Source organism: Frieseomelitta varia, unplaced genomic scaffold (genome assembly GCF_011392965.1).
Source record: "Frieseomelitta varia isolate USP_RPSP 00005682 unplaced genomic scaffold, Fvar_1.2 scaffold_916, whole genome shotgun sequence".
NCBI lineage: Eukaryota > Metazoa > Arthropoda > Insecta > Hymenoptera > Apidae > Frieseomelitta > Frieseomelitta varia.
The window spans coordinates 51,228-69,697 of NW_025110719.1; the positions used below are offsets into that span (position 1 = coordinate 51,228).

At 30.3% G+C, this 18,470-nt stretch overlaps 3 protein-coding genes across 6 annotated transcripts; 1 reads left to right on the top strand and 2 right to left on the bottom strand.

Annotated features, from left to right (window-relative positions):
* Positions 1-3,469: 3,469 nt before the first annotated feature.
* LOC122537574 (beta carbonic anhydrase 1) lies at positions 3,470-6,512 on the bottom strand. Of its 2 annotated transcripts, XM_043670835.1 has the most exons (6): positions 5,897-6,053; positions 5,728-5,799; positions 5,511-5,595; positions 4,798-4,985; positions 4,537-4,728; positions 3,470-4,050 (listed from the first exon to the last, which is right to left on the bottom strand). In XM_043670835.1, the coding sequence occupies exons 3-6, from the start codon at positions 5,569-5,571 to the stop codon at positions 3,841-3,843; spliced, it is 651 nt and encodes a 216-aa protein (XP_043526770.1). In that variant the 5' UTR covers positions 5,572-5,595; positions 5,728-5,799; positions 5,897-6,053; the 3' UTR covers positions 3,470-3,840. The 2 variants fall into 2 exon arrangements, with proteins under 2 accessions (XP_043526770.1, XP_043526769.1); XM_043670834.1 differs by lacking the exons at positions 5,728-5,799; positions 5,897-6,053 and adding an exon at positions 6,283-6,512.
* Positions 6,513-6,594: 82 nt separating this feature from the next.
* LOC122537573 (ras-related GTP-binding protein A) lies at positions 6,595-10,671 on the bottom strand. Of its 2 annotated transcripts, none has more exons than XM_043670833.1 (7): positions 10,588-10,671; positions 8,677-8,793; positions 8,479-8,578; positions 8,015-8,399; positions 7,738-7,953; positions 7,552-7,667; positions 6,595-7,483 (listed from the first exon to the last, which is right to left on the bottom strand). In XM_043670833.1, the coding sequence occupies exons 2-7, from the start codon at positions 8,686-8,688 to the stop codon at positions 7,392-7,394; spliced, it is 921 nt and encodes a 306-aa protein (XP_043526768.1). In that variant the 5' UTR covers positions 8,689-8,793; positions 10,588-10,671; the 3' UTR covers positions 6,595-7,391. The 2 variants fall into 2 exon arrangements, with proteins under 2 accessions (XP_043526768.1, XP_043526767.1); XM_043670832.1 differs by lacking the exon at positions 10,588-10,671 and adding an exon at positions 8,881-9,165.
* Positions 10,672-11,022: 351 nt separating this feature from the next.
* LOC122537571 (serine/threonine-protein kinase Pak) lies at positions 11,023-18,132 on the top strand. 2 transcript variants are annotated; one of them, XM_043670829.1, is made up of 10 exons: positions 11,023-12,321; positions 12,955-13,150; positions 13,863-13,874; positions 14,311-14,479; positions 14,594-14,720; positions 14,890-15,007; positions 15,087-15,370; positions 15,457-15,952; positions 16,029-16,247; positions 16,360-18,132. In XM_043670829.1, the coding sequence occupies exons 1-10, from the start codon at positions 12,266-12,268 to the stop codon at positions 16,441-16,443; spliced, it is 1,761 nt and encodes a 586-aa protein (XP_043526764.1). In that variant the 5' UTR covers positions 11,023-12,265; the 3' UTR covers positions 16,444-18,132. The 2 variants fall into 2 exon arrangements, with proteins under 2 accessions (XP_043526764.1, XP_043526765.1); XM_043670830.1 differs by lacking the exon at positions 13,863-13,874.
* The last annotated feature ends 338 nt before the right edge of the window (positions 18,133-18,470 follow it).

Sequence of the window (18,470 nt, forward strand, 5' to 3'; positions counted from 1 at the left end):
TGGCTATAAGTTAGAGTGAATCTAGATGAATATTTTTTTGTTTATGTACCAAAACTAAAATAAATAGCGTAACAAAAACATTAATAGATAAATAATGTTAATCATTAAAATTACAATAATTACTTAAATAATAAATACTAGATAGTAAATAATAAAAATCCTACTTACACTAATGCTAATCACACTTTGAGAAAATATTTCACTTTAGTGTTAATTTTTAATTCATTTCTGATAGTTACATCTACAAAATCTTTTAGATATAAATAGTTTGATCAATGCGGATTTAAAATTAAATTGAACAACACACTGAACGTTATAGAATGTACATTACGTAAATATTATTCGTCAAATGAATAAAGTAAATAAATCGCGCGGAACACTAAAAACAGAGTAATAAAATAGTACGAAACGAATTTATCGAAGAATCGTTTCGCAAGGGAACTGCTGCTAGTCGAGAGAAAGTACCGAAGGAAGTCAAACGAAATATTAATTATTTATAAATAAGTAATCTTTTCGATTCGTATCCCTTGAGAGATCAACGATCGTTTTTTCTTTTCAAATGCACAAAATTTTTAATTATCCCCCCCCCCCCCCAGATACGAACAATCGACTATTTTCATGCTCTTGTACATATTTCATTAAACTAGCTACTTGACGTTCAATTAAAATCAAGAGACATAGTCCCAAATATAATTACGGAGGACGTGTGATTTTCGTGCCATTAATTCCTTTGTGTTCATTCATAAAACCTAAACCGTGCGCACCTCGCCAAAAGCAATCCTCGTCTCGGGATCTGATCGAGCGCACCAAAATGCCCCGCTTCGTAAAAATGTCTCGCTCTGAATCCCATTGGGAGGATAAAAGATGACATGATTTTACTTTTTAACATGCGGCGTGTGTTATATTTACGCTTACTTCCACCGTGATAGATACCCCAGAACGATTCAGGCCAGTGTGCCAACGCGACTCGCGGGGTGCAAGACCGTCCCGGAGAGGAAAAAGAGGCGCAAGAAGAGGATGAAGAGGGACACGCGTATCGTCTCCGGGGAGATTCTCTTTGATCTCCCACCTTCCGGTAGCTGGCAAACCATGCCGAGCCCGGGGCTCGTCACACTCCGCAGACCGGCCTAACCGGCCCAACTCGCCGATTCGCCTAGACGCAGCAGCGAATCCTCTTCACTTTTCACCAGGAAACACGCCGCTGAAACGCGCGAACCAATTCTTCGCGTCCAATGAGCTACTGAAAATGTAGCAGCGTGTAAACTGTGATAGATGCACACAGTTGCTCGTAAAAGAATACAAAAGAAAAGAGTGGCTCACCTAGGATCGAACACCTTTTTTTTTTTTTTTTTTTTTTTTGATAACATGAGAAATGTTTGAACGGTTCCAGAATATGGGGGATATAACGTGTAGAACTTCTTCTTCTTCTTCGTGATCAAATTTTTAATTTTTTGCAAGAGATTAGTATTTTTTTTTTTACTGCATGTAGCATGTGTCCAACATAGAGATGACCTGCAACATTGAAAAATTAATAAAATTTTGAAACAATGTTAGAGTAGTGGATATGTAAACTTACTTTCTATCGTCCATTGTCCGGTGGCAATAGATTGAAAAATCTACGAATTGTCATGATGTTTCTGCCTTTTCCGATGAGACAGTTGCACAACACTTGTATCTTCCGGAAATAAATATTAATTATTTGAAATAAATAATCACTTTAAATTGATCAACGCGACACTGTGCAGAAAATAATTTCTGCGTATGTTTTTAAATATTTTTATTACTCATTTTTCATTTATTAAAATTACTCAGTCTAATTTGTAAAACATTAGACAATAATAAATTAGTAACAAGCTTGGACTTTCAAATAATGTATTTCAAAAGTGACGAATAATATATTATCTTATTTATATATATTTCATTTAACATAACTGTTATTATTCTTTTTATTACAAAACAAAAATTGTTTCAAATGAAATGCGCTCAAACCTGATTCAGGCAAGATATACGCTTACTTCCTCCGACGATTTATGGCATTTTTATGCGCGTCGGGTTATGGAATTAACGGGTGAAATTGTTGATTTGCATCGGGGTTCTCTGATGCTTATCGCTACAGTATAATGATCCTTGTTGCTAAATATAAATTTTTGAATGGTTCATGTTTTACGTAAAGAGATTTTACAAAAGTAATTATTGATGTGCGCTGTAAGACAGGTTTTTATAAATAATGATTCAGCGAGATTTTTTTAGGTAACAAATGATTATAAGAGCTGCACCAAGTAGATTTTTATGGGCTTCGATCTAATAAAAGATAGATCAAAAGGAGCATGAATTATTTTTTTAGTTAAGTAAACTATTAGTTAAGTTAACAGATGATTCTAAAATCAGCTTCCTGATTTTATTAGCCTTGGTAAAATAATTTTTAAATACTAGAAATTTAGTATAGTTTAGAATAATGTTTATAGTATTTAATATACTACTTAATAACTAACTAATGTCTAATAATTAATTTTTTTTTTATTTTGATTAATTAACAATAACATTTAGTGCAGCAACTAAATATTAATATATAATATAACAACCAATCAATTGAAATTAATAGAAATAGTATAATCAAATTATTAATTTTAAAATCAACAAAATAGTAAAACCATTTTAACGCAGCTTAAAACTAAATTGCAAGAAATACTGAATAAGATGTGTGACTCAATGATTTCAATGATTTTAAAATATTTTGCGGTAGGTGTGAATATCTATTATATTTACATTGCGTCAATAAATTGACTTAAACTTCTGATACCGTATTTATCATCATCCTAATTCTACACCTTGGTTCGTTGTTTTGCTTTCTCTTTCGGGAGTGGCATGCTCTAGTTCGCCTGGCCACGAAACCATCCATCCGTCAGTACGGTACGTCCTCCAACGTCTTATTCCTCGGCTCCAATTTTACGCGATTCAGGCGCAAAGTATATTGAACAGAATCGGCGGGAAGCCGAGTGGATAGTTAAATGAATCAAACGAGTGATTCCAAAAACAATAAATATATTTTCTGTATATATTTATCACAGTGGATATATGTGGTATAGTTATATAAATTATAGAAATATTTATCAATTATATAAATTGTTACAAATATCCTACAAATAAACTTTGTATGCGTCATATAACAATACATAAAATATTACACCTTTTTATATATGCAGTACCAAAAATAAAATTCCGTTTGTCATTCTACACATTTTTATAGAATATATAGAATATATATATCATCCATAAATAAATAATTTCTCTGCACCTTACGTATTAACGAACACATGCTATGTAAAAGATCCCCCTGTACATTAATAACATGTCTTTATATTACATATTATTAGAAATAAATCTATATTAAATATTCTTATTATAAATTCCTCTAATATTGTCATAGCGGTCTGTTTTGTGCAAACAAGTTTGTAATATGAATCTTAATAAATAATTTCTCTGCGCCTTACATATTAACGAACACATGCTATGTAAAAGATCCCCCTGTACATTAATAACATGTCTTTATATTGCATATTATTAGAAATATATCTATATTAAATATTCTTATAAATTCCTCTAATATTGTCAGAGCGGTCTATTTTGTGCAAACAAGTTTGTAATATGAATCTTAATAAAAACGAGGATAGAGAATTCACTACTTTCACATTCAGGTACATTACATGGTCTTCAATTGAATGAGTATCCAACTCGCATTCTACGTTTGAACGTTCTTGAAAGATTCAACGATTTATCAGGTTATTCAGTCTCAACCAATCATTTCCTATCTACATAAAAGATCTTTTAAGACTAGGCAATTTAAGAATAATATTTCTTAATTTCTGCGAGTAAAGACGCCTCGGTCGATTCGTTTATCTCTATGAATCTTTTATTCGCCCTACTAAAGTAATAAATATCGCCGGTATAAATATCAAACCATAACGCGTGAATATGCAAATCGTGCCTCTCGAGCCGTTTTTTTAAAAATCCGTAAGAAGCTATGTTTTGTAGTTGCTGCAGGGTATTTATCTGAAATTAAAATACATGTATTTATTTAAAACATACTTCAATTTAAAGTTATAAATTATTGTAACCTTTCCTATTAAAATTTATGATTTTAAGTGTACAGTTAATATTATTAAAATGGAGAACTGAAATAGCTAAAATTAAAATTACATAATTATGTACTTTGTTACTACTATAATTTTAATTGTAATTTAAAATGTAATTTACTAACTATAGTACTAGGTATAACATACAACTCAAAATTAAAATAATTATAAAAGTTATCATATCCTCTATTACTAAAGTTTATAACTTTAAATATAAAATTATTAATAAAATCTAAGATTAAATAGTACATATATGAAAATACTACATATATAAAAATAAAGATAAAAAAATTTTCAAAGATAGATATTATAATAAAAAAGAACAAAGAAATTATTACAAAAGTAAAATAGCATATCATTACAGGCCATTATAACTGATTAAAATTTGATTATTTATACCAACTTGAGATAATTTATCCTCTATAGCAAATTTATTTTCAGGATCAATATAGGCCACAAACTTTCGTAAAGGCGTTTCAGCTTGAAAAAGTATTGGTTCACGAAAGCCGGCAATCTCCAATTGTTGAAATTTCGCTAAACTATTACTAGCATGTGCACACAACCATGCTCTTAACGGTGATATTCTCCTGTTGGCCTAGGAGATAAAAATTATTATAAATTAGCGAAATAGGCATAAAAATAGTAAAACTGATGAAGTGCGTACTTTCGATGCGAATTCCTCGTCACGCAAAGCATATAGTAAATTCATGGCTTTGCAGTCGCTATGGCCGCAAACTATAATGTGCCTTATGTCGTTTATCACACAACCAAGTTCCAAAGCCGCCGGTTCGCACATTGTTAATTCGTCCACAAAATGCTGAGAATGAGGAATAAGGTTGCCAGCATTTCTTACTAAAAAAACACAAAATTTGTGACAAAATTGATATTGTTTAAAAGATTAGAATCAACTTCGATTATGACCATTGAAGTGCGAATTTTTATGCATTTGTTCAAAATTAAAAAATTCAACAATAGATAGAATGCACATAACACATAAAAATGTAAATGTAATGTATAATATATAATAATATAAAAAATATCTACAATAAATTAAAATATTATTATAAAAATTAAAAAATATTAATTAGAACACTATTATTTATATTTAGTAAAATAAATTCCTGCTCAAGATCAATTTTTATAATTATATAAAAAAAAAATGAATTTGCATAAAAATCTGCAGTCTAATAATCATTCTTATATTGAACATTTAGTGAATAACACATTCAAAAGAAAAATATTTAATTCTACATTAGAACATTACAAACATTACAAATATATTGTTTGATTGTATTAAACTGTTATGTGAAGTTATTCATAATAAAGAAGAATCAAGTTGCATATTCAAGGATATAATGTTATGGCGAAGTCTCGTACCGACAAACATGTCTCCAACATTTGTTTCCGTAAATCTAGTTGGGATCATCCGTGAATCCATGCAGGTAAAAAACACTGCCTTTGGCTGTGAGTGGAGTAACAACAAAGATCAATTATACGGTAATAAGTGTTAATATTGCACCTTAAATTAGTAATGTAACTTATACAAATATTATAGTATAACATTTGTATTTTTTATGACGAATTGTATGAATACCTAATTTGTTTGTAGATTAAATAACGCATATATGCACATGTGTGTACATATAAGTTCCATGCATGATAATAACTTGAAAAAGAAATAAATGTAATAAATATTTCACACAACAACAAAGCATATTAACAATAACAAGGCAGATTTTTAATATTTGATTTAGTAATCTTACTTGACGAGCATTTTAAACTATTATTGAATTAATTTTTGTGGATCGCATCATTAAAGTAATTCACGACACGTGCTCGCAGAGATAAGATTTTGTCCACATGTATATACATGTGTATATACATTCTTATGAATGATTCTTTAGTTCAAGGACATGAAAAAAAACTTTTATGAATAGTAGAAAAATATATATATGTGTGTGTGTGTGTGTGTGTGTGTCTATATATATATGATTATATTCTCTATATCTTTCATTATAAATATCAACAATGATTAATATCGTTTTTTGTAATTTAAATATTAATATGCTATAAAACATGAAACATCACAAAGAAATAAATATATTCATACATTATTAGCAGTGAATTAAAGAGAAAAATTTTAACATACTTCGGGATGATCTCGAACTTTTTTAAACTGTTTCACCATTTCTTCCCTGTGGCAATTTCTATATTTCATAATTCCTTTAATTATCCTGTCCATAGTAAACACTATTTACACTTTTACGTAGACGTTTTATCACTCTAAAATGGTAACAACACGCGATTTCGCCATTACTATTCAAAAGGCGGCAATTTTAAATGTATGTGACAAACATTCTATTCTTTGCTTAAATAAAATATTGAAATCACATTTAATTCGATAGATCTATTCGTACAATTAGAAAAACACAGTTTAGTGACACATACAAAAGCACGAGCCTTTACAGCATTCCATGTTTTTTTTATTTCTTCGTAAATACAGCTGTAAGTAAACTTATACAAGTTCAGTATCTGTTGTCTTCTTTCGCATGTGTATGTGAAAAGGTACCAATCAAAATTTTATACAAAATATAACGTACAATTTAACACTATCGTTATCTAAATTGAAAGATACAATTACAGTTAGTTTCATTGTTGCAGCAGCATGATTAGTATAATAAGTATATGTACATTATTATATTAAGTAAATGTAATTTAAAAAAATATATATCTTTATAACAGGCCAGAGAGAGAATGATTGCTATACAGAAATAAAATACACAATATCATGGAGCCAGGGAAAATCTTAACCCAGAAAACCATGTATTATCTAAGAGCCAAGAGAGTTTTTACTGTAAGCGAACAACAAAATATGTTCGCTTAATATGATATTAATAGCGCACAATTTCGTACTAACAGGTATTTATTTATTATATTCATTTATTAACACATACATGCTCAGCAAATTTAGTATTCTTTCAAATTTTGTATAAAACAAATTACGATTAATTTAAACTTTTTGCTGATAAACAAACTGGTTCTTTGAAAATTACACTACTATTAATAATGATTTTATTACACATTATATATGTTAAAATTATTTATTCATTGGCAAAATTATTGATTTATTTTAATTAATAAAAAAGGAAAGTTTTTATGCACCTTCATTATGATGATTCTGTTTTAAAGTGACTCTTAGATTTAATAGTGATTAACAGCCTGGACCCGGGTGACGACGCGCCTGGGTCGAGCTGATTTCTATCTACTTAACGCTGAACTTTGACTAGCACGCTCTAGTTTTTCAAAATGTTTTCGCGCATTACGAATGTTGATCAATGTTGCTGCTGATGCTGGAACAATTTAAATAGATATTTCAGTATTTATTAAAAAAAAAAGAATTAAGATTCCAAATACTTACGGATAGCAGGATCCGACATGATAACCATTACATATGTATTTGATGTAAATACATCGATAAAAGCTGCAAAATTCGTATTTCTAACTTCCATACTCTGAAATTGTGCTGCCAATTTGCTGAAAATATATAATTTATAAAAGATATACATTCAAACTTTATAATATTTATCTACTTTTCATAGTTTACCTGCAGCTTAATTTGAACTGTTTAATTATATTAGAAACTTTCTCAAATCGATGTATATCTCTGTGATGTTGTCTTTGACAATAACTAATCACTAAAAACGTTGCTCTTTCAAATAAGAGTACTTCATCAGCATCAATGATATTGGTAAACTGTTTCAAACTTTGTTCAAGTTCTTTCACATTTGGAATTAACATATAAACAATTGAAGACCACGCCCTAAGTATAATGGTTTGTATGCAATTATAGAATATAAATCTGTGTAGTTATAAAAATATACCTATATAATGTTTCATCCCATATACTAGTTCTAAAACAAGTACACTCAAGTGGCAAGCTAAGTCTTTTCAGATCTTCTTCTCTTTCCCTAAATATCAAATCTCGCTGATCCTCTTGTACTAGATCCATCTTATGTACTAAGCAGAATATTTTTGCTTCCGGACTATTTTGCAGTATTGCCTCTAAACAACTTTGATAATAATGCATATCTTTATCTAATTCTCTGGATTCTACATCAAAAACATAGATCAGAACCTCTACATTCCTAAATATGTTGTCACGTTGTGATGCAAAGTAATTTTCCATAAATGCTTCTTGACCACCGCAATCCCACAGATTTAATACCAAATTGCCAAGAAATCGGACATGACTGTGTTCCACATCAACTATTAAACATATTAATAAATTAATAAGTAATGCAAAAAGTAATATTTAATGAAATGATATAAACCAAATATTACACACTTGTTGCTCCCAGACGACGTGTATCACGGGCAATATAATTAGCAAAAATGATGCTGCGCATGCTGGTCTTTCCTGAACCACTTTTACCCATTAGAAGAACCTAAAAAACAGGAAACATTTATCATGTATGAAAATTATACAAACATTCATTAGCAAACTATGTAAATTAATGTAGACATGAATACAAAATTTAAATACCTTTTTCTTCATCTTGAATTGATAATGTTAAATCTAAGAATTAATTAAAACTGATTTAGATTATTTTCCTCCCTTTTTTTTTTTTTTTGTAAGAAACAGTTGGTTAATTGTTGTTCCCTGTAACAAATTATTGAACAGTATAATATAATCATACAATTAAACAACTTCTGCTACATTTGTAATATAAATATATCGCCCACGTACGTTAAATATATGGTCAAATGTCAAATTTCATATCGAGGTTATTTTACACTGTTGGATGAATCACATAGTGTAACTTTACGACTTGTAATAAAAACACACTATTTCTCGTGTCAGTTTACAAATTAATTTACAGATATTGCACAACATAGAGGACACGAGCTGTTCAAAGTAATGATTTCCTTGATAGTAAACAATCTTATGGTATGAAAATTACGATTATTCCCTATTATTTTTTTTTTTGTGCTATGTAATTAACACGGTCTGGCAGCTAACTTCACATATGTTGTCATCATTCAAGTATCATTGAAAGATAAGATACTATAGAGATGTGTCAATTGTACCAACTATTAATGAACCGTAAAGCGCTTATCGCCAGTGTAAATATTTTCAATATTACTAACAATAAGTAATATTTCTAATTATATAACATTTCACAAATTTTATTAAATTTTATTTCTTTTTCCGAATTTAAAAATTTTTTTGTACATATATATAAAATAAGATTTTGTATATAGAAAATTAATAATGATTCATTTTCGTAAAATGTATTTTAAATATTTTTTAAAAATATTATTTTCTACCTTAAATATTTGTATATATATTCGAAATTTATGTACAAAATTTTTTAAATATGTACCTGTACGAAATATGTAGAAATATACTTACAATTTTAATACATTTTAATATGACTAAATTTAGTTGTAAAGTGGTAAAATATATCCTACTCCTTAACATTAAATTCAAATATTATTAATATCTTTATTTTTGTACATAATTACACATAATTACAAATATGTATATTCTTCTAATAAATACCAAAATATATTATTCCAAACATTTTGAATAATGAATGTATAACATGTACTTTACTATAGTACATATAATTTACTAAAATTATAAAATGATATAACATAGTAAAGTGTATAAAATTATGTAGTTTATTAAAATCAACTACATACATTGTGTTGAATCAATATAACATACATGTTATAAATAAATGATAAACTTAAAGTTTTAAACTTGCATTCGAATTTTCTTACAATAAATATAAATATAGATAACTTAATATTAAACACTTTTAAAGCTATCATTTTCCTTAATATAATTTCAATAAAAAAAAATAATTTATAGAAATTTTCTTATATTAACCAATTAATCATAGTATGTTTCTTATATTTAGTTTCTCTTATACTAATCCCTTTACATTAAAACACAAATTCAATCATGTAGGAAACTTACACTCATGCTAAGAATATTTCATATAGCATAAATATAAATATATTCAACAATTAAAGTATGTAAGATTGGAATATACTATTATATACTCAAAGTATCACAAAGAGCAGGGATAAACGTAAAAATAAATAATAGTTCTTAAAGAATTTGGATTTTCAAACTGGCATGATATATTACAAAAATGACATACAAAAATATATGATAGATATATCATTTTCTTACAAAAATGTTTTGTAGAATTTGAAACATGTACAAACTTGTGCTTAAATATAACATATTACAATCACTTTCTAAATTCCAAAAATATATTACTCTGACAAATGTAGTATAATTAAAACATAATTTTTCAATAAAAATTTCAAAGTTGAAGGAAAGAAGATTGAACAATTTCATGTAAATTATAAAATTAATTCGTCGAAATGCATTTAATTCGCTATATATGTAAATATGATTAAAAATATCAATAGATACCTGCATGAAACTAGCAAACAGTTAAAATTACTAAACAATTACAATTTACACGCATGTGGAATTTTTAAAATATTCAAGCACATATTTTCTCTCTTTCTCTCTCGCTCTCTTTCTCACTATCTTTCCTTCTCCCTAAATATACAAATTTTTAACTTATCTTCGACAAAACGTAACAGTCAACCGAAAGCTTTAATTCGCGAGGAGTGAAACCGTAATGAAGTTTACAACAGTATCCGTTTTCATGTTGGCTAACCTGGAATTGATTCACTCGCAGTCTTACCACCTAGCTCCAACCTATATTATTCTAAATTTCTTTTTAAATCGTACACACACGTACTATGCACAGATATATAAAGACGCGTGCGTGCACACGCACACACAGGCACACAATTCACGTTCACTCGTGTTAACCGACAGTAGGTATAGGCAAGAGACGAATATATATATATATATATATGTTCACGTACTAATGATCAAACCTTGCAAGTGTATGGTGGGAAGGAAAGAGAACGAGGCAAATGGAAAAAGTGGAAAAGAGGGAAGGAAAGGGAAAGGAAAAGAGCGAGATGCGAGGAGAGAGGGAGTGAACGGTGTTCCGGTGGAGGCGCTGTACAGTGGCAGGAGAACCGCGGCGGCGGCGGTGATTCACAGACTTTCTTATCAACGTCGAAAACGCCGTGCACGGGAGCAGGAAGAGGGACTTGGGCCGACATCGGGCGTCGGATCGGTACGCGCGAAATGAGGTACCATTGATAAGATTTGGAGCGCCGCGTGGTTCCGCCTCCGCCGTGCCCGAAACGCGGCACATCACGGACGTGTGGATAAAGCGGCGCCATATATATACATAGAGCCACACGATATACACAATCGTATTTTTCTTTTTCCCTTCTTTCGCGAGCGTAAGAGACTGACGGTGAAAACAGGGAGGAGTGAAAACCGCTCTGGGAACGAAGGAGCGATCGCGACACGAAAGGAGATCCAGACAGATAGAGGGAGAACGGAAGAAAGAGTAAGAGAGAGTGATAGAGGGAGTGAGGGAGAGAGAGAAAGAGAGAAAGAGAGAGAATTAGTGAGATCCGTGGATGCGGCGCGGTGTCTGCATCCGTGCGTGAATCACGCTTTGGAGGTGCCTGTCTGTCCCTCGTCTTCGAGCACACCCCATATTCACGACATTGACCCGTTCGAGGACGCTGCTGTTCCCCGCGGACATCGAGCAACACCTCGAGCAAACACCTTTTCGAAACTGTCACCCACGAGGAGGGGCATCGTTTTTTTTTCTTTTGCCCGTCGTTTTGTTTCACGTCCTCTCACCGGCTCATCTAGGAGTCCGTGCACGTACGTGTACGTCCGTACCCGTGATACGGAGCCGGTGTTCCAAACGTCGTCGATTCGATAACGTTCGTCGAATTCAAGAGGACAAAGTTTCCTTCTCGAGTAACGGGCGAGTGAATGGATCCTCGTGTCTTATGTTTTCAACAGACAGAGCTGGTGTTCTCGTCGACGTAACGAACCCTCTGTGCACTGTGATCCAAGCTCTTGATCCATTGGAAGTCGCAAGAACAACTGGGTGCTCTCAGGACCCAGGAGCTGGTAGCATTGAACAGAAACCTCGAACGTAACTGTGGAAACGCAGCAACGTAAGGTAGATTGGCAACAAAGGAACAAAAGTAGAAACAACATGTCAGATGAAGAGGACAAACCTCCTGCACCTCCTGTGCGACTTACGTCGAATAGGTAACTTCATACACCACGTTGTATTGTAATTTAAGAATGAAAAACTTCTCAAAAGAAGAATGTATCGTTTAACATTGAAAATTTTGATGTATACTTACCCTGATGTTAGATTCTGCAGTATTTGATAAATGTAGTGATAAATGTAGTATTGAGTACTTTTTGTAGCATTATGTTGCTGTGTGACACTAAAAATTGATGAGTTTGTTACACTTTGCATTCTTATTATTTTCTTTGCAATAAGTAGAAGTCTGCATCTCCCAAAAATAGAATAACAGACACTAATCTAGTGGTTGCTAAAAATAAAATCCTACAGTTCAGACACGATGACATTCTGATGTGGAAGACCATCCTTTTAAGTCTTTATACATAGCCTTGCTAACAAACCTTATGAATATGCATATATTTTTATATGAATATTGTAAATAATTTATAATTGGCAATAATAATATTTTATGTAGATACACAAAAGTAGAAAAATAAAAATAGTTTTAGTTTTACATTTTTTATAAGTAACAGCTTAATATTATAAGTAATGAAATGTATTTAAAGTAGCCAATATAAAACTAAATTTATAGATTATTTTATTCCATTTGATACCATTATTTAGATAATGATAAATTGAACATGTTTCAGAGGTGAATCAACACCTAATTTACCGGTGGATATGCGTCCACTACCTAAAGAACCTGATTCTGATGAACGTAAGAAAAAAACATTGAAAAGCAAAATGAAGGTAAAAGAAAATAAGGACAAACCCAACATCAGTTATCCCACCAACTTTGAACATACCGTACATGTTGGATTTGATGCTGTTACTGGAGAATTTACGGTAAGTTAATTTAATATTTGTAACTCATTACTATTGTTCAAAATGCACTCGCTTTCTGCTTTGCTACTATACAATGGTACGGAGTATCCAAATAAACATTGCATAGTAATAAGTATTTCTTTATTTCATTACATTACTGGTTATATAATTATGTTTTAATCCTTCCTGAAAAAGAAAAAAGATAATTTTCAAATATAAAATATCTTCAGTTGTTTGTTGTTTTTAGTGTTGAAACATTATTAAATTGATATTTATTAATATTCAGCATTCGCTTTGCAATTCATCGGCTTATTGATTAGTACGTTGCGTGATAAATGAAAAGAAAAATATACAAAAATAAAACAAATTATAGTATTTTTATTCAAGTTGAATAAAAATTTGATCTGTTTCATGATAAAAATTTTTATTATATTTGAATAAATTAAAATTTCGAATACTATATAAAAATGAATGCATTTTTAGCAAAATAATTCATTTGTGAAATGTATTTCATCACAAGAGCAACTAGTAATGTATTATTAAATATTAACATTAAATATATTAAAATATATATCTCAGATGGATTTTTCGTACCTAAAAATGAATTAAATTTTCATCACTTGTTCACATGTGTATGGACATTGTGGAAAAGTAATTTGGTAATTTGTCTGATGCTTCTTATACCTATTATTTTTTCACATGAAAAACTAACTAGACACGTATTTCTTTCAAGCTGCCATTGAAAGTAAGTAATTTTAAATGACCACAAAAAGTAGTTTATTTATACTCCTTTTTATGATACATACACTTAATTTAACTGTTTGTTTTTGTTGCAATTAACAGGATTAAGTTGTTATTTTTTATTTGAAATTTAGAATTAACTATAGATTAGAAGCATAGCTGCTTTGGTAGACCAATAGATGCTTTAGTCAACGTTGCATTCAATATTATTGCTTTCTTGCAGAATGAAATTTAATATTGGTTTGAGTGCTTAAAATCTTAATATTTCTTCCATGTAATAATTGGAGTCTCAAATATTTTATATTTGCACGATGTTCTCTTAGTTTTTAGAACTTTGAGAATTACACTCTTGTAAATGTTATATCCTGTATCAGTTACTTCTTTAAAAATATGTATAAGATTATTAATGACTATAATTGAAACATAATTTTCGATCTTAGGGGATGCCAGAAGCATGGGCAAGGTTGCTTATGTCTAGTAATATTAGTAAACAAGAACAGAAGAAAAATCCACAGGCTGTATTAGATGTTTTGAATTGGTATGATAGTAGCAGTAAAGAAACGAAAGGTTCCAAATATATGACAACTACAAAAATGGTTGGGGTAGTTGGTAAGTTAACAATATTTACATAAATATTAATCTACACATATATTAATCTACATATTATTATTATATCAATTATATATTTATTAACAAATAAAACACAGAAAATTTTATGTTTAGCACCTATTGAGAGAGCAAGTAGTCCTAGAAGCATGGGCATAGGTGTCGGAACTGGAGTAGGAAACATTCGTGGTCAAGCAATGTCACAAGCTTCTGGAAGTTCTCATTCTCAACATTCACTCAGCAGGTGAACTTCTATGTTTTGTAAATATCATATCCTGTATCAGTTACTATTTTGAAAACATGTTTCCGAATCTCTTCCTATTATTCCTTTTTCTTTCTTTCTTTTCCACCCAACCTATTTTTATATTTATTATATATTATTTTATATGTGTTTTATGGCATTCAAATTATAGAGTGAGTAGTAGTAGTCCGAGTAGTACCCCAACAGACGCTTGCGCGACTAGTTCTGAACAAGAAGATGAACCGCCGCCACCACCTATTTCTGCTAGACCAGAACGTACGAAATCAATTGTAAGTAATAATGATTATTGTTAAAAATTAATTTTTTTTCCCTTATATTTGAATATAAATACTAAATCTTTTGCAACAGTATACAAAACCAATAGAAGAAGAACCACCGCCTCCATTAACTACTACGTTAGGATCACCTCAACGAAATGGAACGCCGCAGCAGTCACACCAATCTCAATTGGATAGAAATAAAAATCAAGCGACTCCTACATCAACGACAACAGATCAAACGAGACCAGCACAAACTGACAAAGCTAGAAAGAAAAAAATGTCAGATGACGAAATATTAGAAAAATTAAGAACAATTGTAAGTGTGGGTGATCCAAATAGGAAATACACGAAAATGGAAAAAATAGGACAAGGGTAAGTTGCAGTAATACAAAGTGTAAATATTCTTTTGAGGAATTTTTTTTTTAATATGTTTTTTTTTTTTTTTAATATCTTTCCAGTGCTTCGGGAACAGTGTACACAGCAATTGAAACATCAACAGGTATGGAAGTTGCAATAAAACAGATGAATCTTTCACAACAACCAAAGAAGGAGTTAATAATAAACGAAATATTGGTTATGCGGGAGAATAAGCATCCAAATGTTGTAAATTATTTGGATAGTTACCTCGTAGGAGAAGAATTGTGGGTAGTTATGGAATATTTGCCTGGTGGTAGTTTGACAGATGTTGTAACTGAGACTTGTATGGATGAGGGTCAAATAGCAGCAGTGTGTAGAGAGGTCCTACAAGCTTTGGAGTTCCTTCATTGTAATCAAGTTATACACAGGGATATTAAATCTGATAATATCCTGCTCGGGCTAGATGGTGGAGTGAAACTAACAGATTTTGGATTTTGTGCACAAATTTCGCCAGAACAAAGCAAGCGAACTACAATGGTTGGTACACCATATTGGATGGCGCCAGAAGTAGTTACAAGAAAACAATATGGTCCAAAGGTAAGTAAAATAATATCTATATTGTAATTACTAATATCTATCTTGCAATATATGCAAAATCATTTAAATCTTGTAGGTTGATATCTGGTCGTTGGGTATAATGGCTATTGAAATGATAGAAGGAGAACCGCCATATTTAAACGAAAATCCATTAAGAGCATTATATTTGATTGCAACAAATGGAAAACCTGAAATTAAAGAAAAGGATAAATTGTCCGGAATTTTCCAAGATTTTTTGGATCAGTGTTTAGAGGTTGAAGTGGAGAAACGATCAGCAGCTTCAGAATTACTCAAGGTAATTCTAACGATACATTTATATAACTATAAAATTAATAACTGGTTGATGCATTGAAGTTTTCGTAAGTTGAATGAATTTTTAAAATTTGTTTTTTTATGAAAAATTACAGCATCCTTTTCTGAAATTAGCAAGGCCACTTGCTTCTTTAACACCTTTAATAATGGCAGCGAAGGAAGCTGCCAAAGGTAATTAAAAGAGTGGTATTTATGATCATACGACGTGATCATAAAAATATAATTTTGCAAGAAAAATAATGAATCACCCTCCCAAAATGGAACGGCACAATAATTCAATAATATATAATAAATAATGAATAAACATATATAAATATATAAATATATAAATAAATATATATATAGGTCATAGATAGATAGAACTTATCCGATACTGAAAAGTATCGAGAAATGGTTTCAAAGTTTTTAAATTGCTCGATTCTCGCATGTTGCGAGGAAATAAAGTTAAATCAGAAGAACTGTGAACGATCTGACGGCAGAAATCTTGTATTCCTCGATGGGTATTTATTAGTTGCTAAGAGTTCGACATTTTATTGAAATAGTCTTCAAAATAAAAGATAAACTGTATGTGTGGGTTGTTGCCTGATGAACTCTTGTACTAATATTGAACTATCATCGAGGATTTTCAAGCGACTGTCAGTTATTTTCTAAAGATATAAAAACTAGTATTACTGACTCTAAAATTGAAGATCAGAGTTAGCTACAAACATACATTATTTATAGCAAGAACCTTATTAGATAATACCATAAACAAATGTGAACAAGTACATAGGACCTATTCTAATATATTATTATTGTTTAACAAGAAATCATAGAAGAAGAAAATTGGTCTTCGTGTTAGACTTATATTTTTTGAACGAAGTTATGGAGAACAGAGCAATATGTTTTCAATCTTTGGTCTGTCAGTATGACGTAGATGTATAAGCGATAGCCTAACTTGTTTTAAACGTTCTCAAGAATCACGTTCTTGTCATTGGATATTAGCAAACTTCATTATGTTATATTAAATTGAAGTTTTAATAGACTTTTTTTTTTATATATATATATTTGGACATTGCAGTTTTTGCATTATGTTGATGTGTATATAGTATAGAAAATTAATTTCATATATAATGAAATTTACCATAAATTTAATACATGCGATCCTTATTTAATGCTATTATTCATTTATAATTGTAAGATAAAATATAAGTACTTTTTCTCATTTGCATCGCTAACAAGACACGTTGGGATATTGACCTTGTTACTAAAATATAGATGTAAGAACATCTTTCTATGGACGAATGTCTAGTTACGTGTGTTCTTCAATACAGGTCAAACATAAATTATCTTTAACGTGTCTTACAAGAAGTGAACGGATGATCGACGAAATTTTAAAACAAGGTTCAGATATAGGAACATTTTGTGACACTATAAAGTGCCTGTCTTGTCATGTTTAGAGACGTGAAAAACTCGCGCTAGATTCCTTATAATCTTGAACCATCAACAGAATAATTTCTTATTTTGTTTAATGCAAATGACGACATACAGATCGATAAAAATATATAAATTTATGTTGACGATTATATACGACAAGGTTTCTAAATGGTTGTACTACATTAAACGTAATAATTAATGTCTTTCCTAATTGTATTATATCTTAAACATATATTACTGAAAAATGAAACCTTGGATACTTTTAGTTTAAGGAATACACATTTTCAAATTTGTTACTTTTATTTTTTGCATCTTCATTATATATAGGAGTTTATCGTAAACAAAAGCTAAAGAACGCCACGTAAAAGTGTAATAGATATTGAAGAAATTAACGATATATTACATATGAAACAAAAAACAAAAAAAAAAAAATGAAAATGCATATGTTATTTGGTAATGAACAATCGTATATGTAACAATGTATTCATTATTTACTGATTTGATTATTTTCGTAAAAGCCTGATTAGTTTTTTTTATAATAATCAATAATGTCTAATTATACTTGACAGACGAAGCAGCTCAGTTTGTATTGCGCTTACTCCTAAATTTGAAGTTGTATGCTGAAAGATGAATCTACTTACCTGTGAAGAATCAGGGATTATAATATATGATCATATAATATTATATAATCATATATGATCGCATGAAGTTTCAGTATTCTATAAGGACGAGCTCTTGCACTATTTTGTTTCAGCATCAACTTCAAATTATTTAGGAATTGTAAGCAATT

Coding starts and splice junctions, on each gene's coding strand:
- LOC122537574 (XM_043670834.1), bottom strand. CDS start 6,375: ATGGACAGGATAATTAAAGGAATTATGAAATATAGAAATTGCCACAGG. Junction 4,986..5,510: donor TGTTGGAGACATGTTTGTCG/GTACGAGACTTC, acceptor GTGTTTTTTTAG/TAAGAAATGCTGGCAACCTT. Junction 4,051..4,536: donor TAGAGGATAAATTATCTCAA/GTTGGTATAAAT, acceptor TTTTAATTTCAG/ATAAATACCCTGCAGCAACT.
- LOC122537573 (XM_043670833.1), bottom strand. Junction 8,400..8,478: donor ACGTCGTCTGGGAGCAACAA/GTGTGTAATATT, acceptor TATGTTTAATAG/TTGATGTGGAACACAGTCAT. Junction 7,954..8,014: donor TGGGATGAAACATTATATAG/GTATATTTTTAT, acceptor CATTATACTTAG/GGCGTGGTCTTCAATTGTTT.
- LOC122537571 (XM_043670829.1), top strand. CDS start 12,266: ATGTCAGATGAAGAGGACAAACCTCCTGCACCTCCTGTGCGACTTACG. Junction 12,322..12,954: donor GTGCGACTTACGTCGAATAG/GTAACTTCATAC, acceptor AACATGTTTCAG/AGGTGAATCAACACCTAATT. Junction 14,721..14,889: donor TCTCAACATTCACTCAGCAG/GTGAACTTCTAT, acceptor TTCAAATTATAG/AGTGAGTAGTAGTAGTCCGA.